This window comes from Zychaea mexicana (genome assembly GCF_025766255.1).
Source record: "Zychaea mexicana strain RSA 1403 chromosome Unknown BDB00scaffold_41, whole genome shotgun sequence".
In the NCBI taxonomy this organism is placed as follows: domain Eukaryota; kingdom Fungi; phylum Mucoromycota; class Mucoromycetes; order Mucorales; family Lichtheimiaceae; genus Zychaea; species Zychaea mexicana.
In genome coordinates this window covers 1-20,030 of record NW_026516704.1, presented here as the reverse complement: position 1 = coordinate 20,030, position 20,030 = coordinate 1, and the positions used below count along the sequence as shown (strand labels likewise).

General features: G+C 43.6%; 9 protein-coding genes across 9 annotated transcripts; 5 read left to right on the top strand and 4 right to left on the bottom strand.

Annotated features, from left to right (window-relative positions):
• The first annotated feature begins 74 nt into the window (after positions 1–74).
• On the top strand, positions 75–1,376 carry BDB00DRAFT_939282 (uncharacterized protein). The gene is made up of 3 exons (XM_053129312.1): positions 75–568; positions 653–880; positions 962–1,376. The coding sequence occupies exons 1-3, from the start codon at positions 134–136 to the stop codon at positions 1,190–1,192; spliced, it is 894 nt and encodes a 297-aa protein (XP_052979218.1). The 5' UTR covers positions 75–133; the 3' UTR covers positions 1,193–1,376.
• Positions 1,234–2,229, top strand: BDB00DRAFT_409048 (uncharacterized protein). Its single transcript, XM_053117275.1, has 3 exons — positions 1,234–1,511; positions 1,575–1,624; positions 1,763–2,229. Exons 1-3 carry the CDS (start codon positions 1,340–1,342, stop codon positions 2,144–2,146), a joined length of 606 nt encoding a protein of 201 aa, XP_052979217.1. The 5' UTR covers positions 1,234–1,339; the 3' UTR covers positions 2,147–2,229.
• Positions 2,230–2,471: 242 nt separating this feature from the next.
• Positions 2,472–4,029, top strand: BDB00DRAFT_825395 (mitochondrial carrier domain-containing protein). The gene is made up of 4 exons (XM_053123666.1): positions 2,472–2,972; positions 3,102–3,192; positions 3,273–3,522; positions 3,614–4,029. Exons 1-4 carry the CDS (start codon positions 2,573–2,575, stop codon positions 3,935–3,937), a joined length of 1,065 nt encoding a protein of 354 aa, XP_052979216.1. The 5' UTR covers positions 2,472–2,572; the 3' UTR covers positions 3,938–4,029.
• Positions 3,942–6,171, bottom strand: BDB00DRAFT_825389 (P-loop containing nucleoside triphosphate hydrolase protein). The gene is made up of 5 exons (XM_053123665.1): positions 5,876–6,171; positions 5,569–5,732; positions 5,291–5,496; positions 4,479–5,224; positions 3,942–4,389 (listed from the first exon to the last, which is right to left on the bottom strand). Exons 1-5 carry the CDS (start codon positions 6,086–6,088, stop codon positions 4,189–4,191), a joined length of 1,530 nt encoding a protein of 509 aa, XP_052979215.1. The 5' UTR covers positions 6,089–6,171; the 3' UTR covers positions 3,942–4,188.
• Positions 6,172–8,638: 2,467 nt separating this feature from the next.
• BDB00DRAFT_788309 (hexokinase-domain-containing protein) lies at positions 8,639–10,624 on the top strand (the record flags this gene model as incomplete). Its single annotated transcript, XM_053120790.1, has 4 exons — positions 8,639–8,807; positions 8,896–9,332; positions 9,661–9,754; positions 9,906–10,624. 4 exons carry the CDS (start codon positions 8,639–8,641, stop codon positions 10,622–10,624), a joined length of 1,419 nt encoding a protein of 472 aa, XP_052979214.1.
• Positions 10,625–10,961: 337 nt separating this feature from the next.
• BDB00DRAFT_408816 (DDHD domain-containing protein) lies at positions 10,962–13,344 on the bottom strand. The gene is made up of 7 exons (XM_053117273.1): positions 13,047–13,344; positions 12,872–12,940; positions 12,643–12,795; positions 12,457–12,570; positions 12,044–12,379; positions 11,253–11,853; positions 10,962–11,125 (listed from the first exon to the last, which is right to left on the bottom strand). The coding sequence occupies exons 1-7, from the start codon at positions 13,051–13,053 to the stop codon at positions 11,041–11,043; spliced, it is 1,365 nt and encodes a 454-aa protein (XP_052979213.1). The 5' UTR covers positions 13,054–13,344; the 3' UTR covers positions 10,962–11,040.
• A 347-nt stretch (positions 13,345–13,691) lies between these two features.
• Positions 13,692–16,927, bottom strand: BDB00DRAFT_825372 (kinase-like domain-containing protein). The gene is made up of 12 exons (XM_053123664.1): positions 16,419–16,927; positions 16,086–16,335; positions 15,961–16,006; positions 15,780–15,853; positions 15,603–15,706; positions 15,453–15,502; positions 15,155–15,361; positions 15,005–15,069; positions 14,756–14,858; positions 14,493–14,649; positions 14,285–14,398; positions 13,692–14,208 (listed from the first exon to the last, which is right to left on the bottom strand). The coding sequence occupies exons 1-12, from the start codon at positions 16,723–16,725 to the stop codon at positions 13,982–13,984; spliced, it is 1,704 nt and encodes a 567-aa protein (XP_052979212.1). The 5' UTR covers positions 16,726–16,927; the 3' UTR covers positions 13,692–13,981.
• Positions 16,928–16,971: 44 nt separating this feature from the next.
• Positions 16,972–18,771, top strand: BDB00DRAFT_825367 (DNA glycosylase). Its single transcript, XM_053123663.1, has 4 exons — positions 16,972–17,172; positions 17,270–17,313; positions 17,411–17,988; positions 18,095–18,771. Exons 1-4 carry the CDS (start codon positions 17,048–17,050, stop codon positions 18,305–18,307), a joined length of 960 nt encoding a protein of 319 aa, XP_052979211.1. The 5' UTR covers positions 16,972–17,047; the 3' UTR covers positions 18,308–18,771.
• Positions 18,340–18,771, bottom strand: BDB00DRAFT_408917 (uncharacterized protein). The gene has a single exon (XM_053117274.1). The coding sequence runs from the start codon at positions 18,729–18,731 to the stop codon at positions 18,372–18,374; it is 360 nt and encodes a 119-aa protein (XP_052979210.1). The 5' UTR covers positions 18,732–18,771; the 3' UTR covers positions 18,340–18,371.
• Positions 18,772–20,030: the final 1,259 nt, after the last annotated feature.

The window sequence follows — 20,030 nt, the reverse complement described above, 5'->3', positions numbered from 1 at the left end:
TTTCACTGTTTCTCCTCCCCCCCCAACCCCCAAAAAAGCGGTACAAATCCCGATCGATCCGTGCTGTCTTGCCGCGCGCAAATTTTTTTTTATCTCTTTTTGTTCCCAAACTTTATTGAAACACAACGCATAAATGAGCAAGCGATCAAGAGCCACTCAAAAAGAACAACCCAAAGAAAAGCTTGTCACGGTACAATCTGATGTCGACGACAGTGACAGCGATGGATCGCTCGGCGATCTAGTTGAATCGTTTGCACCAAAGCCGAAACGCGTCAAAACAAGATATAATCGAATGGTGAAAGCATCGTCAGGCAACGTGCAAGATGACGATAGTGACGACGACGATGACGATCAAAGCGATGAATCTGAACAAGACGACGATGAGAGTGATTCGGTTGTCGAGACTAATGAAGAAGATGCTGTTGACGACTTGATGGACGACGAAGATATGTCTGAAGAAGAAGAAGTAGAGGAAGAGGAAGAAGGTGGACTTGTATATGCATGTGATATATGTCCTGAAAAGGTCCTGAAGAATACGGATCAAGTAGAAGTGCACTTGAAGAGCAAGGTAATGAAAGGCGTTCTATGTACATGACAGATGCTAGGAGGCTAGAGTATGAATTGCTGAAATATTAAAAATTGATTCTTGTAGGAACATAAACGTCGATTAAGGTTTATAACGCGCCACCCGCAAACAAACGGCGATAGTCATCAACATCAAGAGGAAGAAGAAGAAGACGAGGCAGAGGATGACAGCGAAATAGAAGAAGAAGAAGAAAGCAACGAAAGCGATAGTGACGGTGACGTCCAAGAGAAGGAGGAAAAGAAATCCAAAACAAAAGAAGAGAAGAAAAAGGCACGACAAGAAAAAGCAAAACAGGTAAAGTTAAGATGGAATTGGTAATTGGATAAGGGGATTTACTAGCTGCTAATATCTATACTGGCTTCAACGCGCGATTAGAAATTGAAAGAGAAGCGAAAGGCAGCCAAGCGTAGAAAGTGGGAACGTCAACAAGCAGAGAAGCAGGCACAAGAAGCGAAAGCATCTAGTGAAAAAACAACGACCGACACAAAGTCTAGCAACAAGAAAAAGAACAACAACAGTGATGACAAGAGCAAAAAAGTAACTGCAGAGAAGAATGGCAAGAAAGCAGAAAAGACAAAGAAAAATGCAAAAGTAAAGAAGAATTAAAGAGATTTTGTCATTTATACCAGTCCTACACTTGATAACAGTAGTAATAATAATAATGATAATAAATTGTAATGATTATATATGCCACCCTTAAAAAGGGGGACGACCTGTCAAAGGGGGGAGTAACCATGGTGAAATGTATGATGTATGGCAACAAGTTATTATGCTGCTGCTGCTGTTGTTGTCAAGGAAACCAGATATAGCAACCGCAAATTCTGGAGTATTTCCTTTTTTTTTGTTGGTTGCGCTCAGACACGATCAATGTTCCAATCAGCAACACGCCCATTACTGCTGCAGCAAAGGTCGTTTGCTACCAGTGGTAAGTAAACAAGCAATTGCAGTGAAAAGGGAGAGAAATCAGTTAATGACAAATGCTATCAAGTAGCCATTACAAAAAATAGCGGATCAGTCAAGGTCGATAAGGATTGTCTGGTAAGTCTCTTCTAACAAAAAGTCAAAACAAAAAAGTGGTATATATATATATATGGGAATCTTTTCCCTTTTTTAATTTTTTTTTTTCCTTTGCGTTATCTTGATGACCCACCTTTTATATATATAAAACACTACTAGCCTCTCTCAGCGACATGGTCGATTCGATCTCTACTAGCATCCTCAAACGATCAACAACAAGCGAGCATTACGGATGAACAGTTCAATCACCTATTCCGACTCGCTCAGTTGCGACCTCCGGAGAGTCAAAAAGAGCAAGACAATCTCAAACGGGATCTGGAACAAATGGCTCGCTTCACACAACAGATCCAACAGCTTGCCATGACGGACGTGGAGCCCTTGGTTCAGTTGTGGGAGGACAATGTGGGTATGATTACACGCTCCGATAATGCGCCCACGGAATCAGGAGAACCACGAGGCCGAGTTTTATTGCAACACGCTGAGCAAAAGCAGCATGGCCATTTTTATGTGGTGCAGACCAAAGTGTCGGCCGAAGCGGAATAAAATCTAATCTTAAAAAGAGAGAGAACGTGGGGGTGAGAGAGAGAGAGAGAGAGTGAAATTTCTCTGGTTCGGCTTATTTTCCTTATTTATGACAAGAGAGAGATTATGCATAAACCATTCAAATTGCTCGTAGCATAGCACGCCTCTGTACACACACACACACACATGTTTGATCTACCCCACAGAGAGAAAGTTGCGAGTTGTTCATACACTGGGGGCAAAAAAAAGGCAGCAAGCAGCATTTCTAACTTGCTTCTAATTGGTTACCCGCAGCAGCAAGCAACAACAAATAAAGACATTTTTTTTTTCTTTCTCACTCATAATAATAAACATATATATTACCGCCCTCTTACTCACTTTTTTCTTTTCTCTCTCTCTCACTTACACCTCGTAGATACCTTTTTTATTTTTATTATTATTTTGGCAATGTCAGTTCGCTCCGGTGCTGCGACTCGCCTGCCCTCAAATACAACAACGACGACGACGACAACAACAGCTGGAAAGAGAAGCAAAGCACCTCCGTTCTGGGCAGGCGGAGCAGCGTCGTGTGTGGCAACTTTAGTTTCGCACCCTTTCGATCTCACCAAAGTACGATTACAAACGATCCGGAAACAACAACAACAGTTACAACAACAACCACTACAACAGTACAGACGTCGATTCCAACCTAGCAGAATGTTCAAAATCATGTGGAGTATTTCTCGTACCGAAGGTGTCCGTGCGCTCTATAACGGCTTATCAGCCAGTTTATTGCGACAAGGCACTTATTCCACCATCCGATTCGGTCTTTATGATAAATTCAAGTGGATTGTGGCTGGTGATGACAGTAAGTCATATCCTCTTTTTTTTTTTTTTTTGTTATCCATTGGGGAATTGGAATGAAAAGAGAGGGGGGTTAAGCCCCTTTTTTTATTTCTATCATGTATATCTTACGACCCCACATGATGATGTATAGAACCTACGTTTGGACAACTTTTGTTTTGTTCCACAGCAGCTGGGATTCTAGGAGGCGCGTTTGGCAATCCTTCGGACGTTGTTAATGTGCGGTAAAGTATATATATACTCTTTTCCATGTGGGGCGCTGATCCTTTATAGACTCATTATCCTCATGGCTTTTTTTTTCTAGCATGCAAAACGATGGACAGCTTCCTCCAGGCCAACGAAGGAATTACAAGAATGCTATCGATGGGATTGTACGGATATGCCGTGATGAAGGCCCTCGTGTGTTGTTCCGTGGACTAGGTTCTAGCACCAACCGAGCAGTCTTGATGACAATATCCCAAATGACGAGCTACGATGTGTTCAAGGACATGTTTGTCGGTGGGCTTAAATGGTATGATGGTTTGACCACCCATTTTGCGGCGAGTCTTTCAGCAGTAAGTGCCCTTCTTTCCTTGGGGTTCATATATATGTTGGACAAGGTTGTTTATAATTGATTCATTCATTTTTTTTTGCAATCAACAACAGGCATTAGTGGCCACAACGGTATGTTCACCCCTGGATGTGGTGAAAACCCGTATCATGAGCGCACACTTGATGGTGGATGGCAAACATCACAAGCATCCAATCAAAATCATGATTCACATGGTCAAGACGGAAGGTTTCGGCTCGCTTTTCAAAGGATGGATGCCAGCCTTTGTCCGGCTTGGTCCGCATACAATTGTGACATTCCTTGTGATGGAACAGCTCAAAGACTGGTATGTCCAATGGTCCGAAAAAGGATCGGAAGATACTGTTACGACTCCTCCTACTACCTCGACCACCACTGCTACTACTACCACACTTGTTTAAACTAGATGTACATATTATTTTCCATTCATTCTTTTGACCGTTATTGCTGCTTTCTTTACCTTTACCACTACTACTACTACTACTACTACTACAACACCATACATATCTTGTATTATATCTGGCATATCTTTCCCTTTCGTTTCTTTTTTTTATGATGCAAACATCGTAGATATCTCTATCTTTATCATATACACATTTGGATAAAACATTATATACACTTGATCTCCTTATACTCAGCCATCTAATGATGTCTAATTTGCGGCAATGCCTCCAGGACCTAACCTGAAGCGGTTCACAACAGCGCGTGGAATTTCATCTTCGTGGTGCGTGACCAGGATAAGCGATTGATCCGGTCTCATATGTTCCTCTAACCACTTGTTGATACTCTTGATCATCTTGTCATCCAAACCCTGGAAAGGCTCGTCCCAGATAATAAGCTCTGGCATTTTCACCTAAGACGGAAAATGAACGTCAAATAAAAATAAAGTCTTCTTGTAAATGGCGGGGAGGGGGGGGGAGACCCTATCCAATGAGACCTTACAAGTGATCGAATAAGTAAAACCATTCGCTGCTCGCCAGAAGACATGTCTCGCAAGCGTCGATCGACAAACGACTGCAACCCAAAATCATCAAACAATCGTTTGACAGTGGTGATTTGCTCGTCCGACAAAGAGCGAGGCACCACCACATCAAAGAACCCTGTCCCCGCTGCTTCCAAAGCTGTCATGGTCTGATTGAAATACAAATGGATTTCAGGGCTCACCAAACCGACGCGTTGCTTGATTTCCCAGATGGATTCGCCGGTACCACGACGACGACCGAATAGGTAGAGCTCGTTTGCATAGGCTTGTGGATGATCGCCGGTCAGGAAGGACAATAAGGTTGTTTTGCCCGAGCCATTGGGACCCAATAAAGCCCATCGTTCGCCTTGACGCACAGTCCATGAAATAGTGTCCAGGATCTTATTGCCACTGTAAACCACATTGACATCTTTGAGCTCAACCACCGATGGTTTCTTTTCTTCTTTATGGTGCGTCTGTTTTTCTTGCGCCAGCATCTTTTGGCGATAGGCTTCACGTTCTTGTTCGTCTTGCTGTTTAGCCTTGTCGCGTTTTGCAAGGTATTCTGCTGGTTTACCGGTCCATTCGATCGCTAGGTTTTTCATCGCAACGACATCTGTTGCCCACGCAGGGAATTCATCCTGTGGCCGTAAAACAACGACAACGGGTGTATCCAATTCGCCGAGCGTTTCAAGTAATTTGGCACGATGCTGCACGTCCAAACCCACTTTAAAAAAAAATTAAAGTTTTTAAATATCTATGCCTGGATGATGATGATGATGATAGAACTTACTCAGGGGTTCATCCAAGATCAACATGGCAGGTCTGCGTAGGAGAGCACGTGCGATTCGTGCGCGACGCGTTTGGCCATTGGACAGCTTGACAAATGACAAGGGCATCAAATGAGCAAGATTGAGCTTTTCTGTCACTTGAGCCAGTGCTTTTGGATCTGCATCCTTTCCAAGATAATGCGCCAGTGTCACATCATTGTCAGGATCACTACATTTTCAATTTTTAGTTATTTGACATGCCCTTTATAAAAAAAGAAAATAGCGCGTCTCTCTCTCTTACCTAAAATTGAACCGCTCTTGATAATAATGACCGCTGTATGAAAAAGCACCGGAATCTTCTTTGAATGAAACGAGCTTAATATGTTTTGAAGGAAAAGTTGTGTTTTCCACTACAGGCCATTTTGCTGCTGACAATGGTTGGATTTGAAGACGACCTGCAAGTGCCTTTTCAACAAGGAAAAAACGCGAGTTTTTTTTTAAAAAAAAAACCAACTTTCTTTATTTTATGCAAAAGGACAACCAAATTCCCCTTTTTTTTCTCGGGATTCCATTGTTTGAAATGGTGGGCGGGTTATAGTTAATAATACCTCAGCAAGTGTGGAGCGACCCGCACCCACCGATCCCACAATGACAAGTCGTTGGTCGCTGTTGATGTTTAGGGTCAAGTTTTCAAGTGTTGGTTCTTTGGTGCCGAAACGATGGACATTGGCATTATTGAATTGTACGAGTGAATGCTTGAAGCGACGACGCGTTGTGGCAGCGGCTATAGTTGTGGCGGTGTTATTACGAATACGAAACATTAATTGGGGAAGGGGAGGACGTAGTAGGTTGTATAGGCGTGATAAGCACAAAAAAATGGATACGTAGTGCCAAAAAAGATGCGTTCGGGTAAATTCACAGTTTCTGAATCATACTGACCACAGCCAGTAAGAAAACGCGGGCTGCTGATTTGATTTGCTATTATCTACAAAGTAACACCTCAAAAAGAGTATATATGATATCTTGCATTTCTCTCAGATTTACCAATAGCACAAGAAGCTAAAAGATTAAAAGATAAGAATACAAGCGTACAAATCTGCCCAGTAACGTAAATTTCAAGAAGAAAGTGTGGAGACCAGGAGGAAAAATACTCCAAGGCGAAGCAGTTGGCATATATAAATTGCATTATGTTGATACGATTCTTCTTTGTCGCGGGGCGTACTGTAAAAGCACAACAGGTGCTTTAATTGTTAAAAGATAAAGATTGGCATCACGCCGGTTAATGATAGTACATATGCCGTTGATGGACATTGCAATAGCTGTGTCAAAGGCATTGTTTTTGGCTATAATGGTCGACTAAAAGAAGTGCGTGTCTGTGGATCGATTGGAACAACAACGCCTTAGGTAATCCGACCCAATTATAGCTCATTATATACATGTTGCGACATGGTGACAAGTGTACGACAATAATGGAAAATATAAAAGCTCCCACGTCTCCCGTTCCCAGTATTTCCCCCCCTGCTCCAGTTGTTCGTCTTTGCCGTTATGATTGAATGAAACTTTTATAGAGTGTGTATTAAGTAAGCTTACACAAAAAGGTTTTCTTTTTTACTTGAATTCCAATCGCGGGAGAAAATCGATGACGACGCTACGACATATAAGAAAGAAGGACCCTCTCCCATCAGCACCTTTCCCAATAATCCCTGCTGTAGTCAGCCCTTAGTCTACTACTACTGCTAGTAGTACTTTGAGGAGGTACGATTATATAGATGTTTCTTGTTTCACAAATGTCAAATCTTGATTGCTTGATTAATTATTATCCCTCCTTCCTCCACTCTAGATCTACACATTTTCATGTACAGATGAGCTGCTTATGTTACAGTACCTGCGTAAATAATTCTGTGTGTAGCAATCTATCGTAGTTATGGTATTGATAATCAAGCCAAGTCATTGTTGTTGGTGCTACTTGTATACAGTGATGCTGTTATCGCGCTCCATCAAACACTGCTTCTCTCTCTCTCTCTCTTTATCCGACGCTGTTCACGTAAAAAACTCCAAGATGTTCCCGCTTGATAAAACACCTAGAAGAAAGATGCAGCCATCGTCATCACCATTTAAGAGTATACAAACCATGTGATCAGTAGCATCTTGCTTTTATATTATATACTACATGTGTGTGTGTAGCCAGGACTACTAACAGCAGATGGAAGTGTGCAGTATCTCATCTCCACCGCCCACCGCTTATCCCCCATGTAAATTAGGATGGATTTCCAGTTACAAACCATCATGCGGTTCTTCGGTTAATTGGGAAAAATACATACGCAGAGACTACCCAAAGAGCAGCAAATCGCATGATAAAAAAGTCACGGATTTTCTTTGCTTTTCGCTTTTAGTTAGAGGGATCATCAAACAAATGGTGAACGGCTCCCCCCCCTTAAACTCACGCTTAAAAACGTCGATTTCTTTTTACAGATACTCACGCGCATATGCCCGTGCGATATTTTTCCAAGATTGTAACGTATACAGTGGATCGTATTAGTACAAACTGCTAGATAGCGTCCATGCAAAATTCTGAAAGTGAGAACAGATACAGTGGTTGGACCAAGAGCAACCCACCCCTTAGGTTGACACCTTTTTTTTTTTTTTTGGGTGTGGCATGAAAGAATCTGGGTTATACACACGATGCACCCTACAATGACAACACTTGATGATCTCATGTGAGAGTAAAAGAAAACAATGCATTTAACAGGAAACTTCGTGTCTGGGCAACAGAAGACGCGAACCAACCCACCTTACCAACTCACAACGACAGTCGTGAAGGGAGAAATTGTTTAAGCTATTGAATTGATTCCTGGTATGTTTGCTGAGCAACAATTTGAACAACAAGTGGATAACCACGTGTTGAGTTTGCTTGATTATGTTTATGCCCGGCTGAACCCAAGAACGGGATCTTCCGTTGGGTTTGGAGCTGGAAGAAGAAGTTATACGAGGGAGGGGGGGTCCCCAGCACTGGGTTGAGTGGCCTTCCCACCCTTTTCTGGTTCAGGCCGTCACCCTACCCGTGTCCCCAAAACAGTACGAATAACATAATGCGTATGTAGACATATCAAACGACAAAGGACAGCAACAACAACAACAACAGCAGCAACAAAATAAAACCCGTTCGGCTGTTTCTATGAAAGAAGAGTCGTACAAGAAAAAAAAAAAAAAAAAGTCAGTCCACTACCATCCATAATTGGTATATAAAACGGGGTCGGTTTTCTATTTTGCTCCTTGTTTCCTTTCTCTCTCTTTCTCTTTCTCTCTCTTTTTCTCTCAAGTCACAACAAACAACAACAACAACAACAACAACAGCGCCGTAAATCATCATCATGACTGCTGCTGCCGCTTACAATCATCAAGTGGATGGTACCGAGGCGCAAAACAAGGCAATCAACGGTCTTGCCCAAGAGTTTGACGTGACGACCGAACGTTTGCGAACAATCACCAACCAATTTGTGGAAGAGATGCGTAAAGGATTGGATCACGAGGGTGCAACAGGTACACACATGGAACAAGGCGGGTGGGGGGATTTTTTTTAACCGTTTGATGGGACCGTACTCAAATAATTCTCTATCTATCTATCTAGTGGCCATGATTCCAAGCTATGTCACCGGTCGTCCAACCGGCGAAGAAGTGGGACGCTACTTGGCGCTCGATCTCGGTGGCACGAACCTGCGCGTGTGTGAATTCGAGCTCAAGGGCAAAGGCGACTACAGTGTTAAGCAGCAAAAGTTTGTCGTGTCAGACGCGCTCAAGACGGGCGACATGCGGGACCTCTGCGACTACATTGCCGACAGTGTGGACACGTTCCTGACCGAGCACTGCACGTTGCCTGGCGAGGGCGAAGAGAAGCTCCAACTTGGCTACACGTTCTCGTTCCCTGTCCTTCAGACCGAGATCAACCGAGGTGTGCTCAAGCAGTGGACCAAGGGCTTTTCGACAAAGAATGCCGTGGGCAAAGATGTGGCGCTGACCTTGCAAGAGGCAATCTCAAGACGGAACTTGCCCGTCAATGTTGCAGCTGTAAGTAGTTTTACCCTGTGGTAGTAGTGGGTGAGAGAGAGAGGCGGGCAGCGACGGGTTAATTTGACCGGTTGTTGCGGCTTCACTACATTCTGGGGATTCCCGAGGACCCGGCCCCCCACCCCGCCTTTTTCTTTTTGGGGGGAGGGCCAGGGGGAAGGGTGGGAGATGGGAGAGTGGATGGGTGCAAAAGAAGTAAGGTTGGGTGTGTCCTTTTTTGGGGGGAGATGGGCAGAGGAGGTGGAAAGAGGGAAAAAGCGGGGTTAGTTTTTGCGGTTGTTGGGGGGGGGGGGAAAGTAGCAAAGAAACTAAAAAGATTATGTCATAGATTGTGAATGATACGGTCGGTACCTTGATGGCCTATGCCTACAGCTTCCCTGATACGGTCATGGGAGTCATTCTAGGCACAGGCACCAACGCCAGTGAGTGTGCTTTCTTTTTTCTTTGAGATCCATTCATTGAACCCATTTCCCAGTGTCAAGTTCTTTCTATCTCTCTTTCTCTAACATGCCTTTTTTCTTGTGTACCCGTTCTCTCTCTCACTACTGTGTGTACGTGAAATGATCATGTAAGGTTACTATGAAAAGACTGCCAACATCAAGAAATGGTCCCCCGCCGAGAACGACGTTTCCGCTGGCTCGGATGAAATGGTCGTCAACATGGAATGGGGAGCGTTTGACTGTGAGCGCGAGGTGCTGCCACTGACCATGTACGACAACAAGGTCAACCGACAATCACGCAACATCCACCAACAGCTGTTTGAAAAGATGATTTCGGGCATGTACCTGGGCGAGATTGCACGCAACGCGATGCTGCAGCTGATTGACCAGTACCTGCTGTTCAACGGCGAGTCCTCACCGGCGCTCAACACACAATGGGGCTTTGAGACAGCCTACCTGACTGCGATCGAGAACGACAAGACAGCGGATCTGTCAGAGACGAAGCAAATCTTGGAGGAGACGGTGGGTGTCGCGTCGTCGACCACGCTGGCCGATCGACAGATGGTCAAGAAGATAGGCGAGTTTGTGGGTCGTCGTGCTGCACGCCTGGCTGCGTCTGGCATCGGCGGTGTCATGTCGCACTGTGGCAAGGTCGGTCAGGAAAGTATCATTGCCATTGATGGCTCGCTGTTTGAATTCTATCCCAAATTCGAACATCACATTCGCGAAGGGTTGACCGAATTGTTTGGACAAGAGGCTGCCAACAAGGTGCGGTTCGCTCTGGCGCGCGATGGATCTGGATTGGGTGCTGCCATCATTGCCATGATGGCTCATAAGCATGGAAAGCATTGAAACAAACAAACAAAAAAAAACAATAACCCTCCTTCCTCCTTCCTCCTCCTCCCACAGCCCTGTGTATATTCCCTCTACTCCCTCATCCCAGACACACCAGCTCTTTTTTGTTTACCCCCCCCCTACCCTTTTTTCTTTTCAAACTTCTTTGACCACTACGGGAGAAAAAAAGATGAGACTCGTATAGCACAGTTATCTCTCCAGCCTCCCTCCCCCCCCCCATTTTGTTGTAATTCTTTTTTTCTTGTCCCATCGGGATCCGCTGTAATACTAATAGAAAATTTTTTCCCGATGTCATCGATTGGTCGGGAACCAACTTGAACATACCGTCGCTTCCCGTTCTTTCTTTCTTGGTCCCTGCACTTTCAGCGCAGACCCGCTTTGGGATTATATGTATATAATGCGGACTGTTTACCTCATTGAGAAGCATATCCGCTCCTCGTGTAGGGTCCTTTTATTTTCTTTTCTAATAAGCTTTTTGCGATATGGAATGCTAGGTCCCTGTATTGAAAAAGATTAAAGTTAATAATCGCAGTAGAGATAATTAAATTCAGGTACGAAAACAGTCCCGCTTCCACTCAATGACTGTGTCTCTCTCTCTCTCTCTCTCCGCTTAATAAACTTTTACCGATTGGCCCAGTAGCGAAAGTGACTTTTGATGGCAATGATCCATTCAGATGCATATGCGTCGATAACCGTTTCGTTGAGCATGTAGTCTATCCTCCGCGGATAGAATTCTTTCGGTTCCACTTGCTGTTCTTCTTCTGCTTCTTCTACTTCTTGGCCATTGTCATTGTTGTTTTGTTCTTTCACTACTACCAATTGACGACACATTGTACGTTTGTCTTTTCCAACAATGTGTTCACAAGTGTCGTTGTCATGGATGGTCTTGGTAGTCGTTGCTGGTATTTCGTCGTCGAGATCGTCGTCATCATCATCATCACTACTACTACTACTGGTATCTTCGTCGTAGGTCAATTTCATATAGTATTGTGTAATAAAGTCCTTGATGCCGAGGTTGGGTATACGAGGCAGAAGCCGCAATCGACTGTGACGCGGTGGAGCACGCGCAAGTCGCACGGGTAACCTGTCGGCAAATAAGCCGGGATGAGCCATGGTCTCCAGGCGGTACCCGAGCGGATCATACGGATGGAAAATGTTGTGGATACGTGTATGTGGAGGTGGTCGGTAATGCATGTAATCGAATCCTCGGAAGATCAATGCCGCAGCTTATTATTTGTGTATGTGTTGTTTTTTGGGTCCATTGCCATTTCCCCGGGGGTATGGGGGTGGGTGGGAGGGAGGGAGGGAAGAGAAAAAAAGACAAGTAGAAAGTTAGATGGGGGTGGTGGTTATTAGCGGGGAGCGAAGAAAAAGAGATGGGGAGTAGTGCCGTGTGAATTTCATGGTCATACATACCAATGGGACTGCCACACGTAAACAAGTGTTCCACCTCAAAGTCCAGCTTGGGCACACAGACATTGGGTGTTGCACACATGCACGGTTCATGCTGCTGCTGCTGCTGCTGCTGTTGTTGTTGTTGTGTTGGTGGAGCATTTGTAGTAGTAGTAGTAGTAGTAGTAGTATCGAGACTGTTGTTCTTCCATTGCATCGATAAAATGTCGTACGCAGCCACACCACCCAGTGAGAACCCAATCATGTGGACGTGCTCAGGATCACCATGGTCATGGTAAGCCGTGTTGCATTGACGACAAATGGCATCGATAATGAATTGTCCGTACGGCTTTGAAAAATCTACCCCCATTTCATACATATTATGATTCATGCAAAGAAGCGTCGGGTCGTGAAAAAAAGGGGGGGGGGAGACGTACAGTACATGCAATCCATAAGCCATTGGTTGGTCGCTAGACGCACTTTGGGCACATTCTCCAATGTGGCTTGATCCATTTTTGCGTCTACCAACGCGTGTACTATGCTGTGCCACTCTGGTTGACATACACACAAAAAGGTGAGTCACTGGGGGTCCTCTCCTTGGCTAGTTTACACTTTTTTATTACCTATAACGACAAATTCGACTTGGATCTTGGTGGTACTTGAAGAAGAAGAAGAAGATGCTGTTCGATCATGATCGTCGTTTTCTTCCGCCGCTGTAGTATTCCCATCATACAATGCCTCTAACATTTCTTGTGTATTCTTTTGTATTGTAGATACTTAAATTATGCCAAAGAGTCATAAGTCACAGAGAGATAGATTGTCAAAAATAGATATGTAAAGCCACACACGAACCATGGTGTTGGATATTGCCATATGTTTCGTATTGTTGTCCTACGCCGTGAATGAAAAAGACGAGATGATCTAATGGTAAAATCAAGACATGATGGTGTCGGGGTTGATGGTGGAAATGACAAAAAAAGAATAACGTCAATGACGTACAATGACATTTACTTTGAATTTTCCATACCTGGCATAATGAGCCCCCGATCGGGTGGGTTCGTGTATGAGAAGGCTTCAAATGAAGTTGGGACAGAAAGGAGCAAAGGCCGAAGAGAGAGAGAGAGAGAGAGAGTCAGTGGCTGTGTGTGTGTATGGAAAGGAAAGAGGAAAGAGGAAAGAGAGAGAGAGAGAGGAGTCTATAGCGAAACAGAAAGAAGGGGGTGTTTTTGGTTATTCGAGAAATAAGGAGGTGGCTGTCAAAAGAGGTGTAATGGTGATAACACTTTCTAATTTCATGTACGACGCTTTTTTTTACGAGGAAAAATCACACAACTTTTTTTAATAATACTGCCAATGAGAAAAAAAAAGAACAGGAAAACATGAATGATGAGGATGATGAAGCGTACGTACATACAAACGGAAGGAAAAAAAAAAAAGAGTGACAGAGCATGTGATCAAGGGAAAGGGATGAGAGGGGTGAGTAGACGGCCAACAAGAAAAAGGTGCGATTTATAGATCGAGGTGAAAGGGAGAGGGGGGGTGGGTTGGTGGGATTTATGAACAAGAGGATAAAGCTGTGTTTTACATGTATTTTGGTGACAGACAGACAGGTCAAGTCACTGAGCATATGCCGGGGAATCTGCTGCTTGTCCACGTGATGTTGTTGGTGGTATAGCCAACGGTGATGTTGGATCGCTGCTCAGTCCGGCAGATTGAGCTGGTAAAGAAGGTGATGAAGAAGAAGAAGAAGAGGAGGAGGATGATGCGACTCTTGTTGCTGGTATCGTTGGCGTGGGTGAAGAGGGTGCTGAAGAATCAAAGGTAGCGGAAGAAGGACACTTTTTTTTGTTCTTCAAGTATTCCACTAGTTCGGGGCACCGCTTGTATCCCTTCAAATGCGTGCGAGGACCCTATAATGAAACAAATATTGATTAACTTCCACAGTGAGTAATGTGAGTAGGGTCAATCGAGGAGGATACTTGCCTCAACCTCCCGCAACCACGGATGTTGCAACACTTGCTTGATGGTATATCGTTCGTTGGCATCCACAACCAGCATGTTATTGATCAGATCCTTGGCTAGGTCGCTGATGGTTTCCCACTTTGCAGCCCCGTAAAAGTTATAGTCTGCACTCTTGATACGTTGAAGCATGATTCTTTGCTCTTCGGGAGTGGGTGGGTGGACAGATGCTATATATAAATGACAAAAGGTCAGCAATCCACCCATCCAAGGGAAAATCCCCCAGATCATGTTTTGTATATATACCATCATAAAAGGGTGGGGTCTTGGCCAAAGTGAGAAACAACATGACACCCAAACTCCAAATGTCCACTGCTTTGTCGTAATTGCAGCTTGTTTCCAAGACGAGTTCTGGTGCAGCTATTTGATTGATCATTAAACGAGTAATTATTATTATTTTGGAGTAAAAAAGATAACACAACACACACACACATATGATAAACAAGAGATTTACCATAAGATTGCGTTCCGCACATGGTATGGAGCGGTTTACCACGATAGAATGTAGCAAGACCGAAATCGGCAACCTTGGCACGCAGGTTCTTTTTATCCATGAGAATGATGTTTTCCAGCTTCAAGTCTCGATGTGCGATATCTTGGTCGTGAAGATACTGTACACACAAACACATACGGAAAAACATGTAAAGGAAACAGAGGACATGTATCAATCAGCTTTGCACAATCTACGCAAAGAAAAAAAAAAACTCTATTGCTTACCTCCACAGCATGAAAGATTTGATCAAAGATGATTCGCACCTCGTCCTCGGTCAGTGGATTTGGGATACTATTGATGTGATCGAACAAGTCGCCGCTTTGTCCACTTGAACACGAGCGAGAGAGAGAGAGAGAGAGAGATGTGTACGCCATTGGGGAGAGTACAAGTTTAACAAATATACAGGTTTGTGTGTGTGTGTGTGTGTACGACAAACATAAATACAGCGATTACAAGAAAAAAGGTCCACTTACAGTTCCATGGCAATATAGAAGGTACCGTCGATTTCCAGAACTCTTTCCATTCGTACAATGCCTGGCTGTTGACGTATATGAAAACACAGAAAGTCACTAACGAATGAGTAACACTTTTTGGGATTTACATGCACAGAGAAACAAACTTACATGATGCTGCAAAGAAGTATAGATCGCAATTTCTCTGAGTAAAGACTGCAGCGTTTTGGGCTTGCCCTCATACTTGTTTCGGGGGATCTCTTTCACTGCCACGATTCTTCCAGAAGTAAGGCATTCGGCTTCAAACACCTCGCCAAACGAGCCATAGCCAATACGACGATTGAACGCGTAATATGCCTTGATACCATTATTGAAGGTCTACATGAAGGGGGGGGGGCGGGTCCAAGTCAAAAAGATGTGTCAAACCATGTCGTGTAACAACAACGACCCTCTTGTTGCCAAGCCTTACGTCTTTGATATGTCGAAAGTAGGTTGGAAGACGAATTCTAAGCGACAGATCTGTCAAAGACGAACAAAAAAAAAGGTTTAAAGATGAGACACGTTTGTTCGCAGTACAGTAGTAGTAGTAGTAGTAGTGGTGGTGGTGTAATAAACTTACATGGCTCACTTTCATTCGATTCCTTGAAACTGATAATGTCGTTGTCCTCTAGCACAACTTCGCTTTCCTCCATTTTGACATTGTTCACCCAGGTTCCCTTATTGCTAGACATGAAAATAAAAAGATCGGTATATTGCGCGCTGTTCATAACAAGTAACTCGTTTCCGCTACACTTACCTTCGATCATATAATAAAATGAGGTTGGACTTTGGCTTGGCGCCCTGAATGTCGTTGGTGTGGATTTCACATCGCTATATTTATTGGAGAGAGAGAAAAGGGGGTTATGAATGACCTTGTTTTTTTTCCAACACCATAACTTGTTGCTTTTATTATATTAAAAAAGTCAGGATATACGTACGTTGTAGATCATGCAGTGGTTTGGTGAGAGTACGTTGCCAGGATCACTATTGTTTTACATCATCATCAGTAAAAAAAAAGATGCTCTGTCCAAGAGTAACAAAGTCATGTTTATTACAAACGAACCGAACGTCACACGTAGGGCCAGATCCTATCAGATACGAAAAGCGATCTTCACAATGTGCTCGTATGACCTTTGCAGGACCGACCGCTGAACGCGTCAGGATTTGGGACTGGACAACTGCAGTATTCATGCTTTCAAGGTATCCCCAGATATTTGGATCGCGTCCGAAAATGTCCTCCAGCTCGAGTTGTTCGTCAGGTATCACGCCCGTATATTCACGCCAATACGTTTCCTCTGTCTCCAAGCTTACTTCTAAAGATAAATGTATAAACAGGTTGTGTGTGTGTGTGTGTGTTTTTTTGTTTGTTGCCGTAGTAACCTCTCTAAACACTTACGTCGCTCAATCGTTCTTTTGCTATGGGAACGCTTGGTGATCCGTCCAGAACTTTTGACACCGAGCGAGTGAGAAGAGCAAGGGCTTGAGCGCGATTCTTTAGAGGAAGCCTTATGCAAGACATGGACGGTCTTACGACTACTACTGCTATGACTGGTGCTACCGCTGTTGCTTATTTTGCTGCTGCTGCTGCTGCTGCTGCCGCCGCCATGGTTACTGATAGTGTCACCGCTGTCAAGGTAACTTTTCCTGGTGCCACCTTTACGGCTGGAATTGTTCAACCTTGTCGTGTCTCTAGGTTTGCCCATTATGCCTTGCAATGTGCGTGTTTTGTGTGAATTGGAAAAAAAAAGTGTGACTTTTTCACAAAAAGGTGCGTTTTTTCTTTTAAGAAAGTAACAAAAAAAGAGTAATCTTGCAACTGAGAGAGGGTTGCAGTGAAGGTGGGGGAGGGAAGGAAAGAGAAGAAAGAGAAAGAAAAAATGACAGAGATAAAGAAAGGGCGCCCTGCTTTTTGAACCCAAAAAAAAGAAATGCAGACTGGGCCTTTTTACCAGCGTGCATGTGGAACCCACACTTTTGATAGAAAAACTTTAATTTTCCCTTTTTACTTTTATTAAAAAAAAATAAATGTCAAAACAAGTCCATTCAGCCAAATTAATATGGCGCGATCTACGAGTGGGTCCCAAAGAACTTCACCTTGACACATTAAAGTGCGGTCAGTCTTTTCGTTGGCGCAATGTGAACGATCTATGGTAAATAAAAAAAAAGAGAGCAAACTCTTCAACTTGCAATAACTCCAGCTCAAAGAAAGGTCGAATTGATGGTCTCTAACCGCATGATGATTATTAGGTCATGTGTATTGAATGGCAAACTGTATACTTTAAAGCAAACACGTAAGCTCTCTCTCTCTCTCTTTTTTCTTTTGCAACTAGGAAAGAATGATAAGCTCGATGAATAACGATATTGGTTTTCGGCGGGGGGATACACTAGCATCCACCGTTCTTTACGGAATACTTCCCGAAGAAGAAGAAGAAGAAAAGACCGCCACGATGATGGAATCCACCTTACGAGACTATTTTCAACTGGATCGAGTGGTGTCATTGGAATCGCATTATCAACGCTGGAGCCAACTGGACGTCAACTTTAAAGACAAATCCATCCATTTCCAAGGCATTCGGATCTTGCGTCAAGATCCATGGGAAAACCTAGTGTCGTTTATCTGTTCGAGTAACAATAATATTGCACGCATATCACAAATGGTCGGCAAACTCTGCACACACTATGGACCTTATATTGCGACCTTGGATGGTGTGGATCATTATGATTTCCCGGCAGTCCATGTTTTGGCAGCAGCAGGAGCAGCAGCAGCAAAGAAGAGTAGTATTGAGGAACAACTGAGACAGTTGGGATTCGGCTATCGTGCAAAGTATATTGCTCAGACAGCCAAACAGATTCAACACGATTATCCGCCTAATTGGTTGTCCAGTTTGCGGAATGTGTCTTACCCAGAAGCAAAGCAAGCGTTGGTCTCCTTGGCTGGTGTGGGTCCCAAAGTAGCTGATTGCGTGGTATGTTCTCTCTCTCTTTCTTATATAGATCGATGCCAACGCATTATTTGAACGTATTGATGACCTTGTTTTTTTCTTTCTTTGTGTTACCTCGAAAAAAAAACAGTGCTTGATGTCGCTCGATCATCCTGAAGCAATTCCCGTGGACACGCATGTGTGGCAAATTGCATTACGCGACTATGGATTTGGTAACAACAACAAGGCCAAAACGTTGACTTTGAAGCTGTATGATCAAGTAGGGGATCACTTTCGATCGTTGTTTGGTGAATACAGTGGTTGGGCGCATTCGGTTTGTATTGTTTTTTTGTTTATCTTTTAAATTTTCTCACACACACTACTTTTACGCCCCCCTCGAAGCTGATTAGAGAAAAAAAAAACAAATTTTAGGTACTGTTTACAGCTGATTTGCGTTCTTTTGGAGATCGGTTGAGCGTTGTTAAGAAAGAAGAAAAAAAGATCAAGGTGGAAACGACGGGGGTTTTACCACAAGATGGGACTGATATTACAAAGGATGACAATGTCAAGGAAGAGGAAGAGGAGATTACTAGTGTGAAAACAAAAGAGGAATCAGTAGTAGTAAAGAAAAGAGCTAGCAGTAGTGGCAACAGTAGTACTAGGAAACGAGCAAGAGAACAAGAGCAAGCAATAGAAAAAGAGGTGGAAGTAAAAACAACAGTACGTAAAAGTACACGTTTCAAAAAAAAAAACCTTTGTAAATAAATAACCCACATATCGACATCCATCAAAGAACACTACATCAGTGCTTTGCTCAGGGAAGAGCGGTGCGGTATGATCAGAAAAGACATTTTTGTTATAATGCAGATACCCGATTTCTTTATAAAGATCCGCACCTAATCACCGGAAACTGACCACGGCCAAAAAAATTTTCCCGCATGCAAGAGTTAAAGTGTATCCCGGAGAGTATCGTATATATTTAGCACGAAAACGAATGTTTTTCTGTAAAAATCAATGAAGGTCCTATACGTTTAGGGGGGGGGCAAGGGTTTAACCAAAACAGATCTTTTTTTCATCGAACGGTGCGACTAGCGTCTTGACAGTACACTTGATTTGTTCTTAAACAGCACACTCGTTTCTTGTCACTCTATCCAGGCAACTGAGAACACAAACCCGCGGTGCTGGGAGAGTGCTGGATGAAAGATCTTATTGGAGTCCAGGCGGCAAGTTGTGTGTTGTCCCGTTTTGTTTTTTTCTATTATGCGGTGGTAGAGGATAAGTAAACTACGCGTGCATGAATCTGCCATAAGCTCTGACGTTCACAACAGCTTTAGGACAAGCACGAAACAGGATCAGAACATTGTATTTGCTGATATATGTTTTTTATTCTAGCAACTCCAGTCGATGGTGATAAATCATGGCGATACGGGTGCGCCATACAGTACTTCCTTTTTTTTTATCACGTCTATTAAAGTAAAAGGATTGTGGAATCTTGCTCAGCCAAGTGACCGCAAAACTGGCAATTCAAGTCAAATTAAAGGTAACTCGTAGTCTACAGTGATGATCGCACATCATGTTTGAGTGTAGAACTTTGCAAGTGCAAACACTCGGTCGTGCTCCTCAGTGCTCGTGCGCAAAGATGCGTGATAAAGATTGTCACAAGCACGCCATCCGGTTCGTGACGGTCACGTGGCATAAACACTGTAGAGATTCGTCAAGGCAAGAAGCGTATTTGTCTGAACCCCTCCCCCACAAAAGATGTACCTTGCAACCAGCAAACACTCATCTTTTTGGAGACAGGAGCAGCGCCTCTTCTTAAGTCCATAAGCGCTGCATGTTTGGTGCTTGGAAAGCCTTTTATAAATTCAGTCTTTTACCGATTCTCGACAAACAGTGTTTTGGAAGCAATACCACTATGCCAAGCAGGCGCTACTCTATACAGTATGCAAAGATGTATATATTACATGCTTCCTTGGTGCTTCTCCTCCTTGTTGCTTTACATTTCATTGTTACCAATGATGTGTTTGATGTTGAATGACTTGCACAGCGAGTTTGACATGTTTGATGCTGTTGTCCGGAATTTTGAT

What these genes read in the sequence shown, in the direction of transcription:
- BDB00DRAFT_939282 (XM_053129312.1), top strand. Translation starts at nt 134, where the DNA reads ATGAGCAAGCGATCAAGAGCCACTCAAAAAGAACAACCCAAAGAAAAG. An exon ending in AAGTGCACTTGAAGAGCAAG is followed by an intron (nt 569 to 652) that starts GTAATGAAAGGC and finishes TGATTCTTGTAG; the next exon opens with GAACATAAACGTCGATTAAG. An exon ending in GACAAGAAAAAGCAAAACAG is followed by an intron (nt 881 to 961) that starts GTAAAGTTAAGA and finishes ACGCGCGATTAG; the next exon opens with AAATTGAAAGAGAAGCGAAA.
- BDB00DRAFT_409048 (XM_053117275.1), top strand. Translation starts at nt 1,340, where the DNA reads ATGGCAACAAGTTATTATGCTGCTGCTGCTGTTGTTGTCAAGGAAACC. An exon ending in AAGGTCGTTTGCTACCAGTG is followed by an intron (nt 1,512 to 1,574) that starts GTAAGTAAACAA and finishes AATGCTATCAAG; the next exon opens with TAGCCATTACAAAAAATAGC. An exon ending in AGGTCGATAAGGATTGTCTG is followed by an intron (nt 1,625 to 1,762) that starts GTAAGTCTCTTC and finishes AAACACTACTAG; the next exon opens with CCTCTCTCAGCGACATGGTC.
- BDB00DRAFT_825395 (XM_053123666.1), top strand. Translation starts at nt 2,573, where the DNA reads ATGTCAGTTCGCTCCGGTGCTGCGACTCGCCTGCCCTCAAATACAACA. An exon ending in TCGGACGTTGTTAATGTGCG is followed by an intron (nt 3,193 to 3,272) that starts GTAAAGTATATA and finishes TTTTTTTTCTAG; the next exon opens with CATGCAAAACGATGGACAGC. An exon ending in TTGCGGCGAGTCTTTCAGCA is followed by an intron (nt 3,523 to 3,613) that starts GTAAGTGCCCTT and finishes AATCAACAACAG; the next exon opens with GCATTAGTGGCCACAACGGT.
- BDB00DRAFT_825389 (XM_053123665.1), bottom strand. Translation starts at nt 6,088, where the DNA reads ATGTTTCGTATTCGTAATAACACCGCCACAACTATAGCCGCTGCCACA. An exon ending in GTCGCTCCACACTTGCTGAG is followed by an intron (nt 5,733 to 5,875) that starts GTATTATTAACT and finishes CTTGTTGAAAAG; the next exon opens with GCACTTGCAGGTCGTCTTCA. An exon ending in TTTTACTTATTCGATCACTT is followed by an intron (nt 4,390 to 4,478) that starts GTAAGGTCTCAT and finishes TTTCCGTCTTAG; the next exon opens with GTGAAAATGCCAGAGCTTAT.
- BDB00DRAFT_408816 (XM_053117273.1), bottom strand. An exon ending in AGTCGAATTTGTCGTTATAG is followed by an intron (nt 12,571 to 12,642) that starts GTAATAAAAAAG and finishes TATGTCAACCAG; the next exon opens with AGTGGCACAGCATAGTACAC. An exon ending in TTTCGCTACTGGGCCAATCG is followed by an intron (nt 11,126 to 11,252) that starts GTAAAAGTTTAT and finishes TTTTCAATACAG; the next exon opens with GGACCTAGCATTCCATATCG.
- BDB00DRAFT_825372 (XM_053123664.1), bottom strand. Translation starts at nt 16,725, where the DNA reads ATGGGCAAACCTAGAGACACGACAAGGTTGAACAATTCCAGCCGTAAA. An exon ending in CAAAAGAACGATTGAGCGAC is followed by an intron (nt 16,336 to 16,418) that starts GTAAGTGTTTAG and finishes ATTTATCTTTAG; the next exon opens with AAGTAAGCTTGGAGACAGAG. An exon ending in GTGCGGAACGCAATCTTATG is followed by an intron (nt 14,399 to 14,492) that starts GTAAATCTCTTG and finishes TCAATCAAATAG; the next exon opens with CTGCACCAGAACTCGTCTTG.
- BDB00DRAFT_825367 (XM_053123663.1), top strand. Translation starts at nt 17,048, where the DNA reads ATGTCAAAACAAGTCCATTCAGCCAAATTAATATGGCGCGATCTACGA. An exon ending in CGCAATGTGAACGATCTATG is followed by an intron (nt 17,173 to 17,269) that starts GTAAATAAAAAA and finishes GATGATTATTAG; the next exon opens with GTCATGTGTATTGAATGGCA. An exon ending in CCAAAGTAGCTGATTGCGTG is followed by an intron (nt 17,989 to 18,094) that starts GTATGTTCTCTC and finishes AAAAAAAAACAG; the next exon opens with TGCTTGATGTCGCTCGATCA.
- BDB00DRAFT_408917 (XM_053117274.1), bottom strand. Translation starts at nt 18,731, where the DNA reads ATGGATGTCGATATGTGGGTTATTTATTTACAAAGGTTTTTTTTTTTG.